The 21270-nt window shown below is 45.4% G+C and overlaps 2 protein-coding genes across 6 annotated transcripts in view; both read left to right on the forward strand.

Annotated features, from left to right (window-relative positions):
- Window positions 1–2809: 2809 nt before the first annotated feature.
- On the forward strand, window positions 2810–8470 carry TOMM5 (translocase of outer mitochondrial membrane 5). The gene is made up of 2 exons (XM_079789590.1): window positions 2810–2996; window positions 6627–8470. The coding sequence occupies exons 1-2, from the start codon at window positions 2876–2878 to the stop codon at window positions 6659–6661; spliced, it is 156 nt and encodes a 51-aa protein (XP_079645716.1). The 5' UTR covers window positions 2810–2875; the 3' UTR covers window positions 6662–8470.
- An 11195-nt stretch (window positions 8471–19665) lies between these two features.
- FBXO10 (F-box protein 10) overlaps window positions 19666–21270 on the forward strand; it is a 31165-nt gene continuing 29560 nt past the window's right edge. For 2 of the 5 annotated variants that reach the window (XM_079789863.1, XM_079789865.1), the window contains exons 1-2: window positions 19666–19790; window positions 20307–20389. The gene's annotated coding sequence lies outside the window, so the exon portion shown is untranslated. Of the gene's footprint in view, window positions 19791–19842; window positions 20390–21270 lie in introns of those variants that run through there. The other 3 variants (XM_079789867.1, XM_079789866.1, XM_079789864.1) reach the window with 3 other exon arrangements.

Consider the following 21270-nt stretch of genomic DNA (forward strand, 5'->3'; position numbering starts at 1 on the left):
TCAGTTGTTAACTTCCTGAAGTATGTTCTCTCAATTTGCCTCACTTAAATCAACGGTAATTGGACAATACCACCACCGATATGAAAAAAAAAAAAAAAACACAAAGAAAGAAGCCTAACTTCTTTTAATGAGTTTCCTCTATTACAATTGTTGGAGCCATGCAAGCGTTCGGCAGGATAAACATTTCTGAGATAGGAACAGTTCACCTTCCTAGACTATATCCAGAATCAAGTCCTCACTCAAGACACAGCTGCTCTACATTTCCATCCACTATCTTCCTGTCTCTCCACTGGTAGTCAGGCAAGCACCAGAACTTTCTATGAGAACAATGTTGCCCTTTAATAGGCCAGCCATTTGCTACCACATCACCTATCAACTAAACAGGTGCTGCTTAGGATTGAATAACATTCAAATGCTAAAAACCTGTCCTTTTCACCAAGAAACATGATTTTTTTTTTTTTTGCTAATTTCCCCCCTCTTTCATTCTCAGTGAATCCAAGGAAGTTACTCAAAAACATCTTAGTAAAGAAAAAAAAAATGGTAGTTCTATTTGAGAATTATTTATCTAAACTTGGTCAGGTTTAGGGATCTAAGTTACTGGAATCACATAAGAACTCATTCCTTGCCAATCCATTTTGCCTCACTGTTCAGCTGGATGAGATAGGCCTTATTGTTACATTCTTCCTACCATGGAAAACACACACACTGGCTGTTTTGATAACTGACCACGTTTGATAATATTTTGATTATCTGTACGCCGGACCAGAATGTCCTAGAATTCAAAATGCATACATGGCTAGAACTGAGAGGGACTTTTAAGAGCATTTAATCATCACATCTCCCTCCTTTACAATGAAAGAAACAAAGTTGCAGTGAAACAGACTTGTCCCTCTTCACGTGGCTAGAGAGTGGCAGTGCCAGATCTAGAGGCCCTGTCTCCAGTCTTCCTGTCCCGGTTCTTTCCAGGGCCCCTGCTGCTTTCCAGCACTGGTGCAGGCTTTCTAAACACTCCGAAGGGCTGGGTGGAGGCTCTTCCTTGGCAGCCAGCCCCTCCCACTCCAGAGCTGCCTCTGCTATTCCACTGCATGAATTATAGATGCGAGAGGTTACTAAAGCTTGAATAGGCAGATGTGTTCCTTTTCTTGCCCCAATGTCTTACATTCTGTCAATGAGGAAGGTGGGTGGCAATTCTTAGAGTTATCAGTTGCTCCCATAGTAAATTACCATTCTAATTTTTCCGAAATCCATTGTTGCTATGCAATGTGCAGTCAAGAAGGAACATTCTATTCTGGTTTTGAATTATGTGAGCAATTCAGTCGTCTGGTTCATGTCTAAGAATTATACATGGCTAGTGGGCATGCATAATTGGGGGCAGCACTGTTCTGATGATTCTGTGACAGGAAGTTTGGTTGCATTAAAATCCTAGTTTCTGACCAGTGATGCCCATCTAGGAACTATGTGTTAAAGGCTAAGAGAGGAGTAGTAGGGTGAGGGGAAAGAGATTTCAGTTTGACATTATAATTATCTGCATTAGAACCCTGCCTCTGATCATCACTAGCAGACTGACTTTAAGCAGTGCACTTGGTTTCTTTTTAAATATATTTTTATTGATTTCGGAGAGGAAGGGAGAGGGGGAGAGAGAGATAGAAACATCAATGATGAGAGAGAATCATGGATTGGCTGCCTCCTGCACGCCCCACACTGGGGATAGAGCCCCCAACTCTGGCATGTGCCCTGAAGGGGATTTGAACCCTGACCTCCTGGTTCATAGGTTGAGGCTCAACTGGGCAGTGCACTTGGTTTCTGACCCTCCCTCTTCTCATCTGTAAAATGTTGAACAGATTTGAACTTGCTTTATATATACAACTAGAGGCCCGATGCACAAAATTCATGCAAGAGTAGGCTTCCTTTCCCTGGCTGCTGGCACTGGCTTCCCTCTGGCACCTGGGACCTGGGCTTCTCTCAAAGCCCTGGCTTCGTCCAGAAGGTCATCTGGAAGGATGTCTGGTCTAATTAGCATATTATGCTTTTATTATTATAGACATTACTGAGCCAATATTATAATTTGTACGGAGCAGTTAACTCTATAATTGGTCATCAAGAAATGAGGCTACAGCAACAATATGGAAAATGTTAAAACACACACACACACACACACACACACACACACAAAACCTCTTGCCTTTGGGGTTCCAAAGGCCTAACTAGGTATAAAGCCCTGCTCTGCATTTACTAGTTGGTTAATCTTGAGCAATTTCCATCCTTGGCTTTTTTGTTTTAACTTTTCATGAAAAATTTCAAGCACACTCAAAATAGAAAGAAAAAATAAATTATGTACTAATCGCCAGCTTAAGCAATTATCAATATTTTGCTAATATCATTTCATCTCTCTTCCTCAAACTTTTTCCCCCCATGAGGTATTTTAAAGCACATTTGGGCAAATTGATGTTTTAAAGATTTCTGTGCTTCCATGTTCTCATTTAGGAAATGAAGATTATAACATCTAATTTATTGGGTAGAACTGTACTTGAGTACTCAATAAATGTTAGCAATTATCACTATTTATGGCGGCACCAATGTGCTCCCGGGCGTAAAAGCCCTTCACAGCGCAGCGCTCCCAGCTCAACACAGAGGTTATTAAACAAACAGGCTGGAGGAGCCCACTCCTTCGTTGCTAGGATTGCGGCCGCCCCCTTTCGGCAGCCCTCTTTGGAACCTCTAGGTTAGGACGCGGATTGTCCCTCGCAGGCTCCCGTTGCCGCGTTAGAAAATAAGGGGCAGGAACCGGAAGTATGGTTGAGCTTATTTCCGGGCGCGAGGCTGCGGCTGAGGAGAGCACAGCGCGGCTGGTGGAAGCCGGTGAGGCAGAGCCGCGATGTTCCGTATCGAGGGCCTCGCGCCGAAGCTGGACCCCGAGGAGATGAAACGGAAGATGCGCGAGGATGTGATCTCCTCCATACGGAACTTCCTCATCTATGTGGCCCTGCTGCGAGTCAGTAAGTGCCCTTCCAGGCTGTAGTAGTGAGACCGCCCAGGTCTGGTTCTAGGAACCTTTGGGGGCCCTGGGACTGAGTTCAGCGGCCGCAGGGAGCAAGGGACAGGGCCGCGGGCGCATGCGCGACTTGGAGTCTGCGGCTCAGAGTCGGGGTACTGAACTGCACGCGGTGGCACGGACTGCGGGGTTAATCGCCCAGCCTCGCCCTGCTTTAGCAGCATTTGAATTAGCTTCCAGGGTTATAACCTAGAGCAACTCCCTCGTTTTGCAGACAGAAACTGAGATCTGCAGTAGAGGAATGTCTGGTTCAAGGTCATTCAGCAATTCAGTGAGTGATCTTGACCTGGAATCCAGGCCTCTTAACTCAGTATCAGGATTTCTTACTTCATTGCTGACCTTGTTATCCAAAAAGTTTTGCTTATTTGTACGTAAAGATTGTTGTTGTTTTGTTTTTTTTGGGGGGGGGGAGAGAGTGAGAAGAAAAGGGTATGAGTCTATAGGATTTAATGATAATACCTGAGGGTTTATTTGATTTTATAGTTGGTAGAAACTTGTTTGCATTATCTGGTCTTGACTTTAACGCTTTGAGGGAGGCGGGGCCTGAGATTCTGTGTACCCCATTTATTAATTTGAACTCGACTTTCGGGGGGAGGGGCTTATGCAAAATATATTCAGTTGCAGGGGCCCTGAATATTAGAGCTAGAGTTGACGTCTCTGGTTTTAGATATGAATCTCCGAAGTGACTTGCCCCCATCTCGTTCTCGGTTCAGTACTCTTCATTGCTCCTTGTATATTGCTGTCAGGTCTGGATGGAGAAGCAGGGACGATTCAGGTAAACGAAGGCCACACCAAGGTCATCCTGTAGAAACTCAGGTCGGGCCTAGCCCAGAGCTCACTGACGCCAGGTGTCCGTTTCACTGTCGGTGGTATTACTCTGTTTTCGGGGAGAGGGAGCCCCGGTGAACAGAAACTCCCAACTAATGTAAATCACCTGCTTCAACAGCTTTTTGCGGCTCCCAACTTATTTCCTCCACAACCATTTTTTGTTGATTTAGCTGCCAGTAAAATATTTGCTTCTTCTCAATGACCTTTGTATTTGACATGAGACCGTTTTAAAACAACAACATACAGAATACCGTTCTGTATTATCACTTTTTAAATTGATATACAATTAGCATATTATACAATTAACCCATTTTAAAGTGTACAATTTAGTGGTTTCTTAGTGTAGTCAGAGTTGTACAACCATCGCCACAATCTATTTTAGAACATTTTCTTTCCCTTTAAAAGAAACTCCATGCCCTTAGCTATCATTCCTCATTTAACCCCTCCCTCAGCCCTTGGCAACCGCTAATCTACACAATACAGCATGATCTTTTGTATCTGGCTTATTTCACTTTGCATAATGTTTTCGAGGTTCGTCCATATTGTAGCATGTATTATTTCCTTCCATGTATTGTTATTTCCTTCCTGTTCATTGCTGAATAAGATTCCACTGTATGGATATACCACATTTTGTTTATCCATTCACTTGATGAATTTTTTTTTTCTGATAAGAATTAGTAGAAAAGATGACAGACAGCTGCCAGTTTCTGACCGATCTCACTGTCTTCAGATTGATAATAATAAAATGCTTTATTATTTTAGTATGAGTACTGAGAAAAGATTCTGACAGCTTTTTTCATCATAGCTCTTTTTCCCCAAATTTTTAAAGATGGTAAAAGGCACATAAAATAAAATTTACCATCTTAACTATTTTTTAAATATACAGTTTCATGGTATTAAATACATTCATAATATTGTGCAACCATCGTCATCCATCTCCAGAACTCTGTTAATCCTCACCCGAGGATATTTTTTCCATTGATTTTTAGAGAGGGGGAAGGGTGAGAGGGAGGGAGAAAGAGAGAAATATCAATGTGAAAGAGAGACACATCAAGCCAAGCTGGTGTGGCTCAGTGGTTGAGTGTCGACTTGTGAGCCAGGAGGTCACAGTTAGATTCCTGATTAGAGCACATGCTGGGGTTGAGGGCTAGATCCCCAGTAGGGGGTGTGCAGGAGGCAGCCGATCAGTGGTTCTCTCTCATCATGGATGTTTCTCTCTCCCTTCCTCTCTCAAGTCAATAAAAAAATATATATTTTTTAAAAAATAGAAGAAAGAGACACATATATTGGTTTCCTCCTGCACATGCCCCCACCAGGGCTGGGGATGGAACCTGCAATTCAGGTATGTGCCCTTGACCAAGAATCAAACCCACAACCCTTAGTGTTTGGGTCTGATGTTCTAACCATTGAGCACACCGGCCAGGGCAATCTCCAGAACTCTTTAAGTATCCCATATAAGTAGAATCATACAGTACTTATTTTTTTTGTAACTGGCTTATTCCACTTAGTTTGATGTCCTAAGGTCAATCTATTGTAGCATATGTTCATAATTTCCTTCCTTTTTGAAGCTGAATGATAGTCCATTGTATAACATATTTTGCTTATCTCTATTTTTAATTTTTTGAGGAACCACCATTGTGTTCCACAGCAGCTGTAACCATTTTACATTCCCACCAACAGTGACCACAAAGGTCCCAATTTTTCCACATCCTTGCCACCAGTTTTTTTATAGTAGCCATTGTAATAGATGTGAGGTGGTATCCCCTTGTAGTTTTAATTTGCATTGCCATGATGATTAGTTTTGTTGAGCATCTTTTCATGTGCTTATTTTGGCCATAGCACTTTTTCACAGAACAGTAATATTCTTTAGATCCTTATGACAACACTTACTAGTTTTCTAGACATTTCTACCTACACTATCCTAATAGGCCCTTATAATTGAAGTAGAGCTGTATCATATGTGGTCTGGCATAGCTAATTGGTAGGGGAATCAAAATGTGTGACTGGCCCTGGCTGGTGTGCTCAGTGGTTAGAGCGTCGGCCCCAGCACCAAAGGGTCTCAGGTTCAATTCCGGTCAAGGGCACATATCTGAGATGCAAGTTCAATCCCCAGCCCTAGTGGGGGCACACGCAGGAGGCAACCAATCGATGTGTGTGTGTGTGTGTCTCTCCGCATCTCTCCCCCTCCCTCCCTTCCTTCCACTCTAAAAAAATCAACGAAAAAAATATCAGGTGAGGATTAACAACAACAAAAAATATGTGATTGGCTTTTCTGGTTGTCCTAGTTCAGTGGTCAGCAAGCCGTGGTTTGCGAGCCACATGCGTCTCGCGGTTTGCCGCTCTGTTGACTAATGAGTTTGCCGACCACTGTCCTAGTTCATTGTTGTGTCTCCACCCTCACCCACTGCCTTTTTTCAAATGTGTTTTTAAAGGTAAAATAAATGCCAATTTGTTTCTTCTAGAGTTTTGGGCCTTTGACCGTGAAATCACAAGAGTAAAGGATTATCATTTGAAAGAAGTTTGGGTTTACTCTAGTCAGTCATAGCTGGATGACACTAGAATGGGCCACCTTGAAAGACAGTGAGTCCCTTTTGATGGGTTGTGCAGACAGAGGCTTGGCCATCACTTGCAGTTGTTTTAAAAAATGTATTGATCTAAACCTGTAGATTTGTTCCCAGTCTTATAATTTCATAATGTCACTTGGGCTAATGAAAACAAATGCTCAGTTTGTTTATTTTTCTTTCAGCTCCTTTTATCTTAAAGAAATTGGACAGCATATAAAGATTGGACGTTACATGTGACTGCATGATATGAAGAACCTGGTTACAGTTTCTACTCTGCAAATGAATAGGCCCAGAAAGATGTAAGAGACTCTGGTTGAATGGACATAAAATTTCTGCTTGTTAAGAACAGTTTGGTTGTGGTAACTGACCTTCATAGCTAAAACAGAAAACTACTTGGGAAACATGAAAACACGTTTCTTATGCCTGTGATACCCAGCCTCCATGGATGTTGGTATAATTGTAAATAATGTCAAACTCCATTTTCTAGCAATTATTAATTATATAAGGGAATTATGTCTGCAGTGGCCCTGTCTTGTCAGTCATTTCTAGTGACCTTTTTACTTCTGTCAGGAGTATATTGAAGGGCTCCTTATGATTAGTTCTGTTTTAATGGAAGCCAGCACACATCCACAACAACATTTAAGCACAGGACCATTAGTCTATATTTTTAATAAATGTACCAATTAAGAAAAATTGTGTTGTTTTTTTCCTTCTAAACCTGCTTTTTGCTGCAAATCAATCACTGATGAGACTACTGTAATATTGTGATTATTACAACTCTATGAAATTGAGTTCCTCTTGTTTTGGAATGGAGAATTTGCTAATCCTGATGAAGCGACATTGTTTCATTAAGCAACCTTTGTGAAAGGCATCATTCCTGCTTGGTGCTGAAGATATGTAATACCACCAAAGGAAAAAAACGTGTATTTTTAAAGTCAGATAGTTCTCCAAGTTTGTTGGAGAAGGGGACAGTCTTTAATCTTCCTCCTGGAGGCAATGCAACTACATTCACCTCTTCTTAGTTAATTATCTTGGTATTTGCCTCATGTCTCTAAATAACATGATTGTATGGATTTTTCTGTTTTAGACTTACTGACTTCTCCATGTCAGTAAGGATTTAGGTTCTTACCTCCCTTACTCATACATCTGATTTTTTCTTCCTTTCAGTGTACTTAGTATGATTTTCATTAGATCAATTTCATTAGAATTCCGGGTGCTGTTCGTTGTTTTCGTTTCCTGCACATCTTTTTGTTTTTCCTAGGCTTAGTTTTCTATGAATTTACCACTAAACCAACTAAACCTTTTGCCATTGCTCCCAGTGTTCAGTTTCATTAGATCCGCTGTTTCATCTTGCAGAATTTCTCCTGGAGCTTTCTGACCTGCCTCAGTCTAGACTCGCAGTTTTCTGTATCTGATGTTGACTGTACTCTGGGATCTCTCTTCACCATCATCCTGGGAATTCCTTTTCCTCTCCTCCCATGTTGGATCTCTTGTTTTCTGTATCTCATGTCCAGTGTGCATTTTTTCACTGAATCTTTGTATTGAGTGCAGTACCCTGTCCATAACTGCCTAGCATACCAAAATCCAGAAAATCTGCTATTTTACCCTTTTCAGAAGATGAACTTCTAATTTGGTGAGGAGCCTGCTTAACAATGTAGAGTTGCACAGAGCATCTGCCTACTTAAACCTTCAACCAATTCTTATTTTCGTGTCTACCCCTTCACCTCCTCCTTCCACAGGTATATGAAGCCACCAGTTCCTGAGCCTTTTAGGGATCTATGATGTAAATTGGGTTGTTTTGCTGTTCTTACTGTTAACTCAGGATTCCCTTTTCTTGGGTCTGTCATGTTATTTATTACTTGTCCAACTGCTTTCCAACTTCTAACTTTGTTGCTATTGTCTCTTTTCTTCCCTCCTTTTAGGTTTGTACCCTAAAAACAAATAAAAATCTTTGCTGTCATTTTTTTTCCTATCTTCAAACTTATTTATTACATTTATTATTTTTTGTTGTTGAAATAATTACAGATGTCCCTCATTTACCTCCCTTTTACCCCCCTCCACCCAAACCCCACCCTTCCCTCCCTCTGGCCCTAACCATGTTGTAGTCTGTGTTCATGGGCTATGCTTACATGTTCTTTAACTTAATTTTTTTTTTTTAACCAATGAATCCTTTCCTTTCATTTTTAAATTTTTTTTATTTTTATTTTTTATTAAGGTACTAGAGGCCTGGTGCACGAAATTCGTGCATGGGGGGGTGTGTCCCTCAGCCCAGCCTGCACCCTCTCCAATCTGGGACCCCTCAAGGGATATCCGACTGCCCGTTTAGGCCCGATCCTACCGGGATCGGGCCTAAACGGGCAGTCGGACATCCCTCTCACAATCCAGGAATGCTGGCTCCAAACTGCTCACCTGCCTGCCTTCCTGATTGCCCCTAACTGCTTCTGCCTGCCAGCTTGATCACCCCCTAACCACTCCCCTGCCAGCCTGATTGCCCCTAACTGCCCTCCTTTGCAGGCCTGATCACCCCTAATTGCCCTCCCCTGCAGGCCTGATCACCCCTAACTGCCCTCCACTGCAGGCCTGGTCCCCCCCAACTGCTCTCCCCTGCAGGCCTGGGTCCCCCCCCCAACTGCCCTTCCCTGCAGGCCTGGTCTCCCCCACCTTCCCTCCTCTGCCGGCCTGGTCACCCCTAACTGCCCTCCCCTGCAGGCTTGATCGCCCCCAACTGCCCTCCCTTGCAGGCCTGGTCCCTCCCAACTGCCCTTCCCTGCTGGCCATCTTGTGTTCACATGGGGGCAGCCATCTTGTGTGTTGGAGTGATGGTCAATTTGTATATTACTCTTTTATTAGATAGGATAGAGGCCTGGTGCATGGGTGGGGGCTGGCTGGTTTGCCCTGAAGGGTGTCCTGGATCAGGGTGGGGGTTCCCTTGGGGCGTGGGGCCGCCTGGGTGAGGGGCCTGTGGTGGTTTGCAGGCAGGCCACACTCCCCCAGCAACCCAAGCGGAGGCCCTGGTATCTGGGATTTATTTATCTTCTATAACTGAAACTTTGTAGCCTTGAGCAGAGGCCAGGGCGGGCAGGAAGCTTGGCTTCCTCCATCGCTGGGGGCAACCCAAGCCTCCTGCTCTCTCCAGCTCCATGGCTGCCACCATTTTTGTTGGGATTTATTTATCTTCTATAATTGAAACTTTGTAGCCTTGAGCAGAGGCCAGGGCAGGCGGGAAGCTTGGCTTCCTCCATCGTCGGGGGCAACCCAAACTTCCTGCTCGCTCCTGATTGGCTGGTGGGCGTGGCTTGTGGATGTAGTGGAGGTATGGTCAATTTGCATGTTTCTCTTTTATTAGTGTAGATTATATGTGTACATATTTTACCATTGCCCCCTACAACCCACTCCCATACATGCCCTCACCCCCCAGCGTTTTGTGTCCATTGGTTATGCTTATATGCACGCATACAAGTCCTTCAGTTGATCTCTTATCTCCCCCACCTCTCCCTAACCTTCCCGCTGTAATTTGACGGTCTGTTTGATGCTTTACTGTCTCTGTATCTGTCTTTTTGTTCATCGGTTTATAATGTTCTTATTATCCATAAATGAGTGAGATCACTTTGCTGTCATTTAATAGAATTTCAGGAGGGAGTGGGAGTAGATGTATGTTCTCTATCCACCAATTTTACCCAGAGAGTGTGTATTTTTAACCCCCTTTTGCTGTGTTCCATGTTGGTGATTTATGTCCATTCCCAACTTAAAAGGTGCGTGATATAGTACCATGGTCACAGACACTGGCTCTAAAGACAGGCAGACTTGATTTTGAGTTCTGGTTCCAACACTTATGAGTTGCAGGACTTGTAGCAAATAAACCTTTAAATCTCATTTTCTTCATGTGTAAAATTAGCATATAGAAACACCTCTATTTCAAAGTGTTATAAGGGTGGAGTGAGAGAATGCAAGTAGAGCAGGTAGCACAGTGCCTGACACTTGGTAAATGCTAGTTATTAATGGTTAGCCTTTGGTAAAAGGTGCTTAGAAGTGATCTGTGCTGGCATTCACTGCATTTGTTCGTGTTTCCAGGTGCTGTGAGATAGCATGCTTATCTTCTAATTGTATACAGACTTCAAAATTACTAAATATTTAAATTCATCACCTAAAACAGCCTTAACCGTCGATGTTAATGCCATTTTACAGATAGGGAGTTTGAGACTCTAGAAGTTTCAGTGGCTAATAAATAGTAGCTGGCCAAAGCTTGGGAATTTTAATGTTTATTTAGTGTACCCTATCCTCAAGTGCCTTTCTCCAGTACTGATAATTTAGTCCCACCTGGCACCATAGTCTATTCACTCTGCCACCTAGTTGCTGTTCTTCACCCGCCTCATGTCTCAGCTTAGACTCCATTAGCCATGATTAACATACACCTTCAACCCCCTTTCCCTCTCTGTAGCTTCATTGTACTTCCCTGGTAAAACTCAACCCTCTTAAATCCAACTTTTCGCCTGCTCTGTGCCTGCCCTGTGCAGTTGAAAGTGGCTGGAGAAAAACAGACATGCTGACAAGAATCCACTTGGGAAAAGATGTGTCTTCATTTGGGTCCTGCAGGACCACTACATTTTCCACAGGTTATTCTTCCTCCTCTTCACATTTCATATCTTCTCTTGCCTCAGAATTCCCATATCTCCTCTAATCTTTAAGCTCAGCTGATGATGTTGCTTCATATTTCCCTGAGAACATAGAAGCATCCAGAAGAAAGCTTTCTTAAACTTACCCCATGATACCTACCCACACACCAGCATTTGTACCCTCCCTCCTGTTCGAAATGTCTGCTTCTATCAATCCCATGTCGTGTGCACTCAATTCCTCCACCCCATTAACTACCCATGGATCTTGCCTGCAATTCTCCCTTTGTCAAATTTTCTTTTTGTTGTTGGATCGTTTCCAATAGCATACAAAGGGCTGTGATTTCTTCTCTCTTAAAAAAGAATTTTGTTAAAAAGCCCTGTTGCCAGTTTGTTCCCTGGAGAAGATGCTGAGATTTTGTGCAGGGAGTGTTGGGGGAGTATTTTGGGGGAAAACACATAAGAGAGCAAGTGAAATAGTCTGGTCAGGAGGAGAAGTTGAACTGTCATGCAGCTGCAACTAGGATGACCAACCATCCAGACTCCCAATTTTAGCCCTGAAACGCCTGTGTTCCGGGAAACCTCTCAGTCCCGGGTAAACCAGGATGGTTGGTCACCCTAGTTGCAATAGCAGTTTTAGTCAATTCCAAAAGTATCTTTGATGCTAGGGTGGCCTTTCAGAGAAATCCTGAATCAAGGCATTAGATAGCCATTGGGTATCGGTTAAAATCAATATTTTAAAAAAAGAATCAAAATTAAAATGAAAGAATTTTAGGTTGTATTAATAAAATTACATTAGCCCAGCTGATGTGGCTCAGTGGTTGAGCCTCAGCCTATGAACCAGGAGGTTTCTGGTTAGATTCCTAGTCAGGGTACATGCCCATGTTGCAGGCTGGATCCCCAGTATAGGTGGGGGGGAGGGCGGGATGCAGCCAATCAATTATCCTCTCATCAATGTTTCTAACCCTCTCTCCCTCTGAAATCAATAAAAAAATATTTATAAAAAAATAAATAAAATTACAGTAAGGTCTGACAGATGCTTCAAGAGTAGCCAGCCTGCTCTGGCTCCTGTGGCTCAGTTTGTTAGAGTCTTGTCCCCTACACCATAGGGTCACAGGTTCAATTCCCAGTCAGGGCACATATCCAGGTTGCAGGCTCAATCCCTGGTTTGAGCATGTATGGGAGGCAATCGATGTTTCTCTCTCACATTGATGTTTCTCTCCCTCTCTTTCCTCTCTAGAATAAACTTAAAATACATATCCTCAAGTCAGGATTGGAAAAAAAACAAAACGGTAACCAACCTGTCAGTTTGATAGTTATGTGTCTGGAAACTGAAAGTGTCTGGAAACCACGCTTCTAGGAAATAATTTTTTAAAATTAAAGGTGCTCAGCCCTAGCCAGTTTGGCCCAGTGGATAGAGTGTCGGCCTGTAGACTGGAGGGTCCCAGGTTCAATTCTGGTCAAGGGCACATGCCCGGGTTGCAGGCTTGATCTCCAGTAGGGGGCATGCAGGAGGCAGGCGATCAATGATTCTCTCTCATCATTGATGTTTCTACCTCTCCCTCTCCCTTCCTCTCTGAAATCAATAAAATTAAAAAAAAAAAAAAGTAAAGGTGCTTAGCCTTGAGAAGACCTATAGTAGGAGTCTGAGAGCTGTTTGTAATAAAAGAGTTGTTGTGTCAACGGAAGAATAATTGCCCAGAAGGCAGATAGGATTAGTATTTGGAAAGCTCCACTACTGTGACCAACGTGGACTGGGTTGTGGAAGGGGCTTTTCACTGGAGGAGGTTTGCAAACAGAATCTGAACATGGATATTCTGTAGTAGTACTTTTCACTATGGGGGAAAGTTTGTTGTTTCTTTTCCCTGTTTCTGAAAACTACTTGAAGTATTATCTCACACATTTTTCTGTTCCACATAATATCCTTACAAAGAAGGGGCTAGTCCTAACTGGTTTGGCTCAGTGGATAGAGCATCAGCCTGAGGACTGAAGGGTCCCAGGTTCGATTCCAGTCAAGGGCATGTACCTTGGTTGCTGGCACATCCCCAGTAGGGGGCGTGCAGGAGGCAGTTGATGGATGTTTCTCTCTCATCGATGTTTCTAACTCTCTATCCCTCTCCCTTCTTCTCTGTAAAAAATCAATAAAATATAAAAAATAAAAAAAAGAAGGGGCTAAATACATTGACTGCTGAGTTGAAGATGAAAAAATGCTAACTTTTCAGATACTACCTGTCATTCTAGGCCTCAGAAAAATATTCCCAACCTATCTGATAGAGGTGTTCATTTTCACAAACATTCATTGCCTACACAGGGCCAGATACTGTGGTAGGTGAGGGATACAGCAGAGCAGAATTCATTCATGGTACCTATCTTTAAGAGGCTTACTTACAATCTAGCAAGGGAGTCAGAATTACATAATTTCATCACTAATCTTCATTATATATATAAAACCCCACGCAACCAAAAGACAGGTTGACCAGTTGCTGTAATGTGCACTGACCACCAGCGGGGCAGATGCTCAACACAGGACCTGCCCCCGGTTGTCAGTGCGCTCCCACAGTGGGAGCACCGGTCAACTGACTGACAGGTGTCAGACGCAGGGCTCAGGGCTGGCAAGCGCAGCTGCAGCGCCTGGAGCCTCTCCCGGGGACACTGCCCTTGTGTGCCCGAGTGTGGCCGCAGGCACAGTGGAGCTGGGATGAGTGCGAGCGGCATGGCAGCAGGCCCACTACTACATCCTCTGAGGGGTCCGGGATTGTGAGAGGGAGCAGGCCAGGCTGAGGGACCCCACTGGTGCACAAACTCGTGCACCGGGCCTCTAGTATTATATAAATTGATAGGAGAGTGGAGTACAGGTAACTGAGAATAAAGCATAGAGGATCCCTTGACCTATTGGGTTGGGGAGGAAGCAGGGAGAGCTCCCTGTGAAAGTCATATTAAAGTAAGATTTGGATGACTAGGAATTTGCCCGATAAAAGAGCGAGGAACCTTTGAAAAAGTGTTAAAGTAGATGTGTTTAAGGAATAAAGGCCAGTGTGACTGGAGTGTGTTGAGCACAGAAGAGAAAAAACCTTCAGTCCTTCCAGAAATTCCTGTTGTATTTCAAACTTTAGTCTTAAAGAAGATCCCATTCTGACATCTGCTGGTTAGTGTATATACTGCAATTCTAAATTTCATTACACAAGAGCAATCTTCATAACCTATTTTTTTTGAAGGCTACAGTGATAAATTAGAAATAAAACACCAGGTCTTTTCCTTACTCTATATGTCTATCACATAGGAGACTGTGAACAGTTGTTACTTACATGCTATTTGCATGCATGCAACATTACAGATGCATACCTGTGGTGCCATTTGCCTACTTTTGTGCAAGTTCAGAAAAGCTTATATAGAAATCACACCTATAAAAGTTGAACAGACTTGTTACTGAGATGTAAAACATTACGAAATCACTTACTCTGTGTTTTAAATAATATCTGATGAAATGTTTTCAGTTATGAAATGCTCTTAAATTGTTCCTTCATAAATAAAACAGCTAGCTTTAGTCCAAAAGCATTGTACTAATGTGAAAAATCTGCTTTAAAGCATGTCTGATAATTTTTCTCTTTCTCAGTCACATTAGTATTTTCATATTCCAATTAATGTCTATAAAAGATATGCAAAAAAATTAATATTACATAAACAGCCATAGACAGTAATACTGCTGCATTTGAAACAATGTTCCACTGGCAACTGCCTCACCATGCAGTTACTTGAAATATTCATTAATCAGCTGACATTAAAAATAAAAGTTTGGTGAATAAAAGGTGATTTAGAGATATATGTAATATGAAAACTGGGTTGTTAGAATCTATATGTTAGAAAGGAGCACTAGAATTAGTAGTTCAAAGTCCTGGGTTACAGCTTCAGCTCTGCTACTATCCTATCTAATAATAGAGTAACATGTAAATTACCATCACTCCGCTAAGCCCACGACTGGGCGGCGGGAGGCTGGGGAGCAGGACTCGGGGTGGCCTATCCGGCCATTGAGAGGCACGGATCCGCTGCCACTGAGGGGGGCTACCCTGCTGTTGAAAGGCGCAGGGGGGGACTCCCGCCCCCTGTGCCTCTCAAAGGCCAGATCCGCGGCGCTGAGGGGGCCTGCCACAGACACCCAGCTGCGCCTCTCAACGGCAGGGTAGCCAGGTGTCCGCGGCAGCCCCCTTCAGCGGCTGTTGAGAGGCGCAGGGGGCGGGACTCCCGTCCCCTGCGCCTCTCAACAGCAGGGTAGCCCCCCTCAGCGGCTGCGGACCATCAAAAATGGGGGAGCTGGGTGCCTGTCTGCTCTGGCACCAGGCCTTTCAGAAGCCTCCGCTGAGCCGGAGGCTTCTGAAAGGCCTGGTGCACCAGCGGACAGGCACCCAGCTCCACCGCAAAAAGCGAAAGTGTGTAGGGGACCCTACACGTGCATGATTCAATCATGCACTGGGCCTCTAGTGTAACTATATGAGTCAGATTTTTTACTTGAAAACACCACAATCCAGCCTTGGTAGATTTAAGGAGAAAAGTAATTTATTCAAAAAATTATAGGTAGTTTAGCATCATCAGGGGGCCTAGAGAATCGGGCTTGGAGACTAGGCAACTGGAACGTCATCCATTGTCACATGGTCACTCCACACAACCTGGTGCAGTGAAGACACCATCTCTACTGAGGATTAGATGCCACCATTTGCTACCAAGGCCACAGGCACAGAACCCTGGACTATTATGGCAGCTAGTGTTGGTCTGAGAACTTCATCTTGCTGCATTTGCATGGTCACCAAATAATTATTTCATGATTCTACTTTGCTATGTCTCTGGCTCCCAATTCAAAGTCCAGAGAATGTTTCATTTGTAGTGTCACATGGAGAAGCGGAGAAAATATCTGGATTTCAGCATCTATAGTGGAAGGCATGCCCTGATTCCCAACAAGCTTATAAGATGGCAAATTTCCATATGTAAGAAGAGAGTTTAGATCCTGGGCAGAAAAAAAAGGATGATGGAAATCTATTATGTTTACCCTGAACAAATCACTGTAAGTCTCATTTTTCTATAAAGCAAAGTAAATGAAGTTCACATGTCTATGGAAAATTATGTATGTTTACTCTCATCTATAATAATAAAAGGGCAATATGCTAATTAGACCAGACGTCCTTCCGGACGAAGCTGGGGCTGGAGCGAAGCCACCCGGGTCCCGGGTGCCGGCCAGTGGCCGGAGGGAAGCAGCCCGGGTCCCAGGTGCCGGAGGGAAGCTGGTGCTGGCAGCTGGGGGAAGGAAGGCTTACTCTTGCACAAATTTTCGTGCATCGGGCCTCTAGTTTCACAATAAATATCAACTATGTGCCAGGATGCAAAGTTGAGCAAGTTGGCTCTTGTTTAATGGCAGAGAAAAATCCACAGCAAGTGGCAGAATAGAGGCATGCACAGGAGAGATGAGGGTAGAAAGAAGAGAGGGCTCAACTGCAGTTTGCAAATGATGTTTTTATGTCCAAGTACTGATATGTAAAATCACAGTTTCCATTCAACAAGTGATGCTTGCACCACTAAGACAGCATACTCTTTTTTAAAATATATATTTTTTATTAATTTCAGAGAGGAAGGAAGAGTGAGAGAGAGATAGAAACATCAATGATGAGAATCATTGATTAGTTGCCTCCTGCACGCTTCCCACTGGGGATGGGGCCCACAACCTGGCCGTGTGCCCTTGACCGGAATTGAACCTGGGACCATTTAGTCCGTAGGTGGACGCTCTATCCACTGAGCCAAACCGGCTAGGGCAGATAGCATACTCTTGTAGAAACCTGCTGTTGCACTCCTCTAAAAGGCTTACTGGCCATAGCCAGTTTAACTCAGTGGATAGAGTGTCTGCCCTCGGACTGAAGGGTCCTGGGTTCGATTCAGGTCAAGGGCTCTTGCAGGCTCATCTCTGGCCCGGTCGGGGCGTGTGCAGGAGGCAACCAATTGATATTTCTCTGTCTTTCCCTCTCCTTTCAACTCTCTCAAAATCAATGGGAAAATATCCTCAAGTGAGGATTGAAAAACAATCCTATATAATAAAAGGCTAATATGCAAATAGACCGAACAGCAGAACAACCAAACAACCGGTTGCTATGACGTGCGCTGATCACCAGGGGGCATGTGCGGAACATGGCGGGCGTCAGCAGTAGGCAGCAGAGCACAGAACATGACGGGCATTGGCCACAGCAGGATGGTGGAGCAGGTGAGTGGGGGCGCCAGACCAAGGTGGGGTGCTGGTCGCTGTCATCGGGGTGAACCTCTGGTGGTTACTGAAAATTCTTTGCTCTCGGGCGCCTTGGTCCCATCGGTGCTCGCACCCACTGCTGGGGTCCGGTGTGGGCGCCGATCACTCAGCGCTGTCAGTGGGTGTGAGCGGTGGCTCCTGAGGGGCAATTGGAGCAGCAGCCACTGCTCGCTCCTGCTGCTGGCTCCGGCCCCAATTGCTCTGCGCTGTCAGCAGATGCAAGTGGGGCTGGCGCTGTCAGCGTGTGGGAGCAGCAGCGGCAGCAGGAGCAAGGCTGCCAGCAGACGGGGGACCAGGGGCTGCAGCGGGGAGGGATGGGGCAGGGGCACAGAGGATGGGCCCAGACCCACCCCTGTGTCCACTGCAGCCTCGGAGCCCACAGTTCCTTTCAAGGTGCACGAATTCGTGCACTGGGCCCCTAGTAATAATAATAAATAAATAAAAATTAAATACTTAGCTCTTTTATAGAAATGCCAAAAGGATAATGTTGGCTGGCACAAATCCAGAAATTCAGGCTTTTGATTACTGACAGACATCTAGACTGCCAGTTTCACACAATGGGGTACTTTTCAAAGGATTAGATGGCATAGCTTTTCCAGTCATCAGTAAATCATCAAACTAATTGTAGTATAAATCATAACCTGTTCTGGTCTGACCTGACCTAAGTCAGAGAGGCGTTTCTACACAGTATACCTAGCTACTGTGTGTATAGCTTTGTGTCTGCTTAAAATACACTGTTGGCTTTAGGCTTAGGGTGGTTCCTCCCCCACTACCACTCCCCACCCATGTATAAAAAGAGAGCAGCTGCTTGGTAATTTGGACTTCACCCAGAATAATAATAGATGGAATACATTTTTATAGACTACATTCTATAGAATTAGGGACTGACAGGTCAAAGGGACCACAGGGATCAGCTATTACAAACCTCCGTCCGGTGTGATAACTTTTTTTACAGCAGTCTCAAGTTAGATTTCTGCAGCTGACGTTCTCTCCTAAAATCCAGAAGTCTATATCCAACTGGCTTTTTTATTGCTTCATTTGGATGACACAGAAGCATCTTAAATTTAGCAGGTGCAAAATTGTGCTCTTGATCTCCCTCCACCTCCAAATATGTTCCCCTACAATAGTTATTACCATTTTAATGAACAGCACTTCCATGGGCCCAGTCCGTAGGTTAAGCTAGACTTCTGGGAATCCCCCTAATTTCCCATACCGAGCCAAATTTGACTCTACCCCCCAAAATGTGTCTCTAATCCATTTCCATCTTCACCACCATTACTCCAGTCCAAGTCTTAACCAATGCCTCTGCTTCCACTCTTAGCTTTGTCTATTCTCCACATAGTAGCTGGCATACTATTTTTTAAAAAGGTATCAACTCATCTACATTCTCTACACCGTCAGTGGCTTCCTTTCACATAAAATTTTAAAATCCTTCTCATGGCCTACTACTAAGTGCTGCATGGTCTAGCTCCTACCTCTCTAACTTCATTTATACTGTTCTCTCCTTAACCCAACAAGCTCTGACAAACTGGACATCTTCCATTTACCCAAAGAGCAATCTTCTTTCCTCTGCCCTGCTCCACCCCACCTGAGTCTTCACACTGGGGTTCCCTCCTGACATCTGGTTAACTCTCCTTACCTTTCTCTGAGAGGTCGCTGACCACCTTCCCTTGCCCCCTAATTTTAAATCAGCGTTCCTCCAGTGCACTTACTATAATTTAAAATACATACTTAAATATATCTGATTAACAACTACCTTCTCCACTTGAGAAGTAACTTCGAGGACAGGACCCGTATCCGCTTTGTTCACTTTTATGCCCACAATAATAGCAGCGGCAGCAACAACTACCGTTTTACCGTGTGGCAGGTACTGTGGTAAGCGCTGTATCCATAATACTTTTATGTATACACGCCCGCCGCCCAGCCGGTGGTCAGTCTGTTGAATGAATGAACCCAGCCCCTCTGAGCACACCTACAAGTTGCTTACCACCATCTGCAACAGCCCAAGGACAGAGAATTCCGGTGATTGGAAGAATCTTCTCTATACTGACCCCAGCACGCCTGCCTGCCATTTCCACCCACCGCTTCTATTTCTGCCCCCTTTGGGGCCACGCAGTGCAAGCCTTCATTATCTTCCCACAAGCTCCACTCGCAGAACTGAAGCCCCGCGCCTCTCCCCTCCTCTTCCCGCCCGGCCCCGCCCCGCGGAGACGCCTCCAGGTTCCTTTTCCGCCGCGGTGGTCTAGGAGCCGGCCCCCGCCGCCCGGCCGCCGCTCCCAGCAGCCCCGGCCTCGCGCGTCACGTGACGGCGCCCGCCCCGCACCGGCCCAGCCGCTGTCCGCCCCCGGGCGGGGCTCCCGGCGCGTCGGGCCGCCCCACGCCTCGCGGCTGCGCTGCAGCTCCAGCGCCCGCGGCCCCGACTGCGCGGGCGAGCGCCCGCGGGAGCTCTCGGCGAGGTAAGAGGCGGGCGGCCCGCGGAGGCTGCGGGCGGACTGGTTCCACCCGCATCCCCGGGAAGCTCCAGGCCGGGGCCGCCCGAGCAGGGGTTTGGGCGCCTGAAGGCTGCTCCCGGGGACCTGGGCGCTTGGGAGGCGGCTGGTTTAGGAGGCGCCGCTGGGTCCCGGCAGAGGCTGAGCATCTGTCCCTGGCGGGACCAGGGTGGGTGCCCTTGCCCCTGCACTCCGCAGGCATCTGGACGCTCAGCCGCGCGGAGGTAGAGCGGTGCCTTGGTTTCCCCTCCTGTAAAGCGTCCGCGCCGGGAAGGTATGCGGATCCCCGCGGTTGCCTTCAGCCCTCAGGTGTTGCGAGCGTGTAAGGGAAGTGGAAGAGGGTGAAGCAGACTCTTAGGATGGGAAGAGCCCACACCTAGGAATGCAGGAGCGAGTGTCTGGGCCGAGCACCTTCTTCAGTGACTCCTATATTTTTGTGCACATCGCAAGCCTCTTTGAGACTCGGTTTCTCCACCTTTAAAGCACAGGTGATGAGCTCTGCTCGGCCTCCCTCATAGGACTGCAGTGAAGAAGGAAAAGCCATTCGAAGAGCCAGAACTCTGGCGGTAGTTAGACCCGGGTTCGAGTTCCAGTTCTGCCACTTACTAGCTGTATGACCTTGAGCCATAGAGAACCCTCATTTGTCCAAAGCAGATAATAATGATACTTAGTTTAAAGGTTGCTATAAGGAGTAAGTTTCAAAGAGCTTAGCCAAGTGTCAGGCACAGAAAGTGCTCAAAGAAAGTGCTATTAATACAAGTTTTTTAAGTAACTGAGCTTCACGTGAGGGGTGTTTAGAATACTCACGTGTCAGTTTCTATATGTTTAGTCCTTACAAGAGTGCTGTTCTGTTTTCCCGTCTCTCCCTCTCCTTTCTACTCTCTCAAAATCGGTGGAAAAGGTGAGGTCCTTTCCCCTTTTCTCTTTCTGGGCCCCTTTGGTTCTCATTTACGATTGGCATGTGAACCTGTTGTTCCTATCAAATGAGTCAGGCAGGATGGGAACATGAATGTGCTGGAGCAGATGGGTATCAGATTCCCTCCGAGGGGGGAGAAAAGTGCCAGGCCTGTGCTACCACCAAAAAAAGCACACAGTACAGTGATGGGCTGTCGGAGCTGCAGCGTGCCTAGGAAACCGTCTAACCCAGCTGTCCCCTTTTGCAAACGGAGAGGCCGGACCCAGAAAGAGAATGGGACTTGGATTTCCTCAGGAACCGACAGAATGTTGGCGCTGCATGGTGGAGAGAACATACACCGCTTACCAGACACTGTGCTTTAACTGAGTTCTAACCCAATTTTCCATTTGTTCAGGAAGTATTTTTGGAGCACCTGCTGTGTGCTTGTACACCCAGGAGCAGGAGAATATGTGTTATTTCTCTGCTGGTCCTCAGTACCTTTTATAATAACAGTAAGTGTCAGCTCCCAGGGAGCTTGCCTCATAGCAGCTG

Source organism: Cnephaeus nilssonii (assembly GCF_951640355.1).
Source record: "Cnephaeus nilssonii genome assembly, chromosome: 14".
NCBI lineage: Eukaryota > Metazoa > Chordata > Mammalia > Chiroptera > Vespertilionidae > Cnephaeus > Cnephaeus nilssonii.

Coding starts and splice junctions, on each gene's coding strand:
- TOMM5 (XM_079789590.1), top strand. CDS start 2,876: ATGTTCCGTATCGAGGGCCTCGCGCCGAAGCTGGACCCCGAGGAGATG. Junction 2,997..6,626: donor TGTGGCCCTGCTGCGAGTCA/GTAAGTGCCCTT, acceptor TTTTTCTTTCAG/CTCCTTTTATCTTAAAGAAA.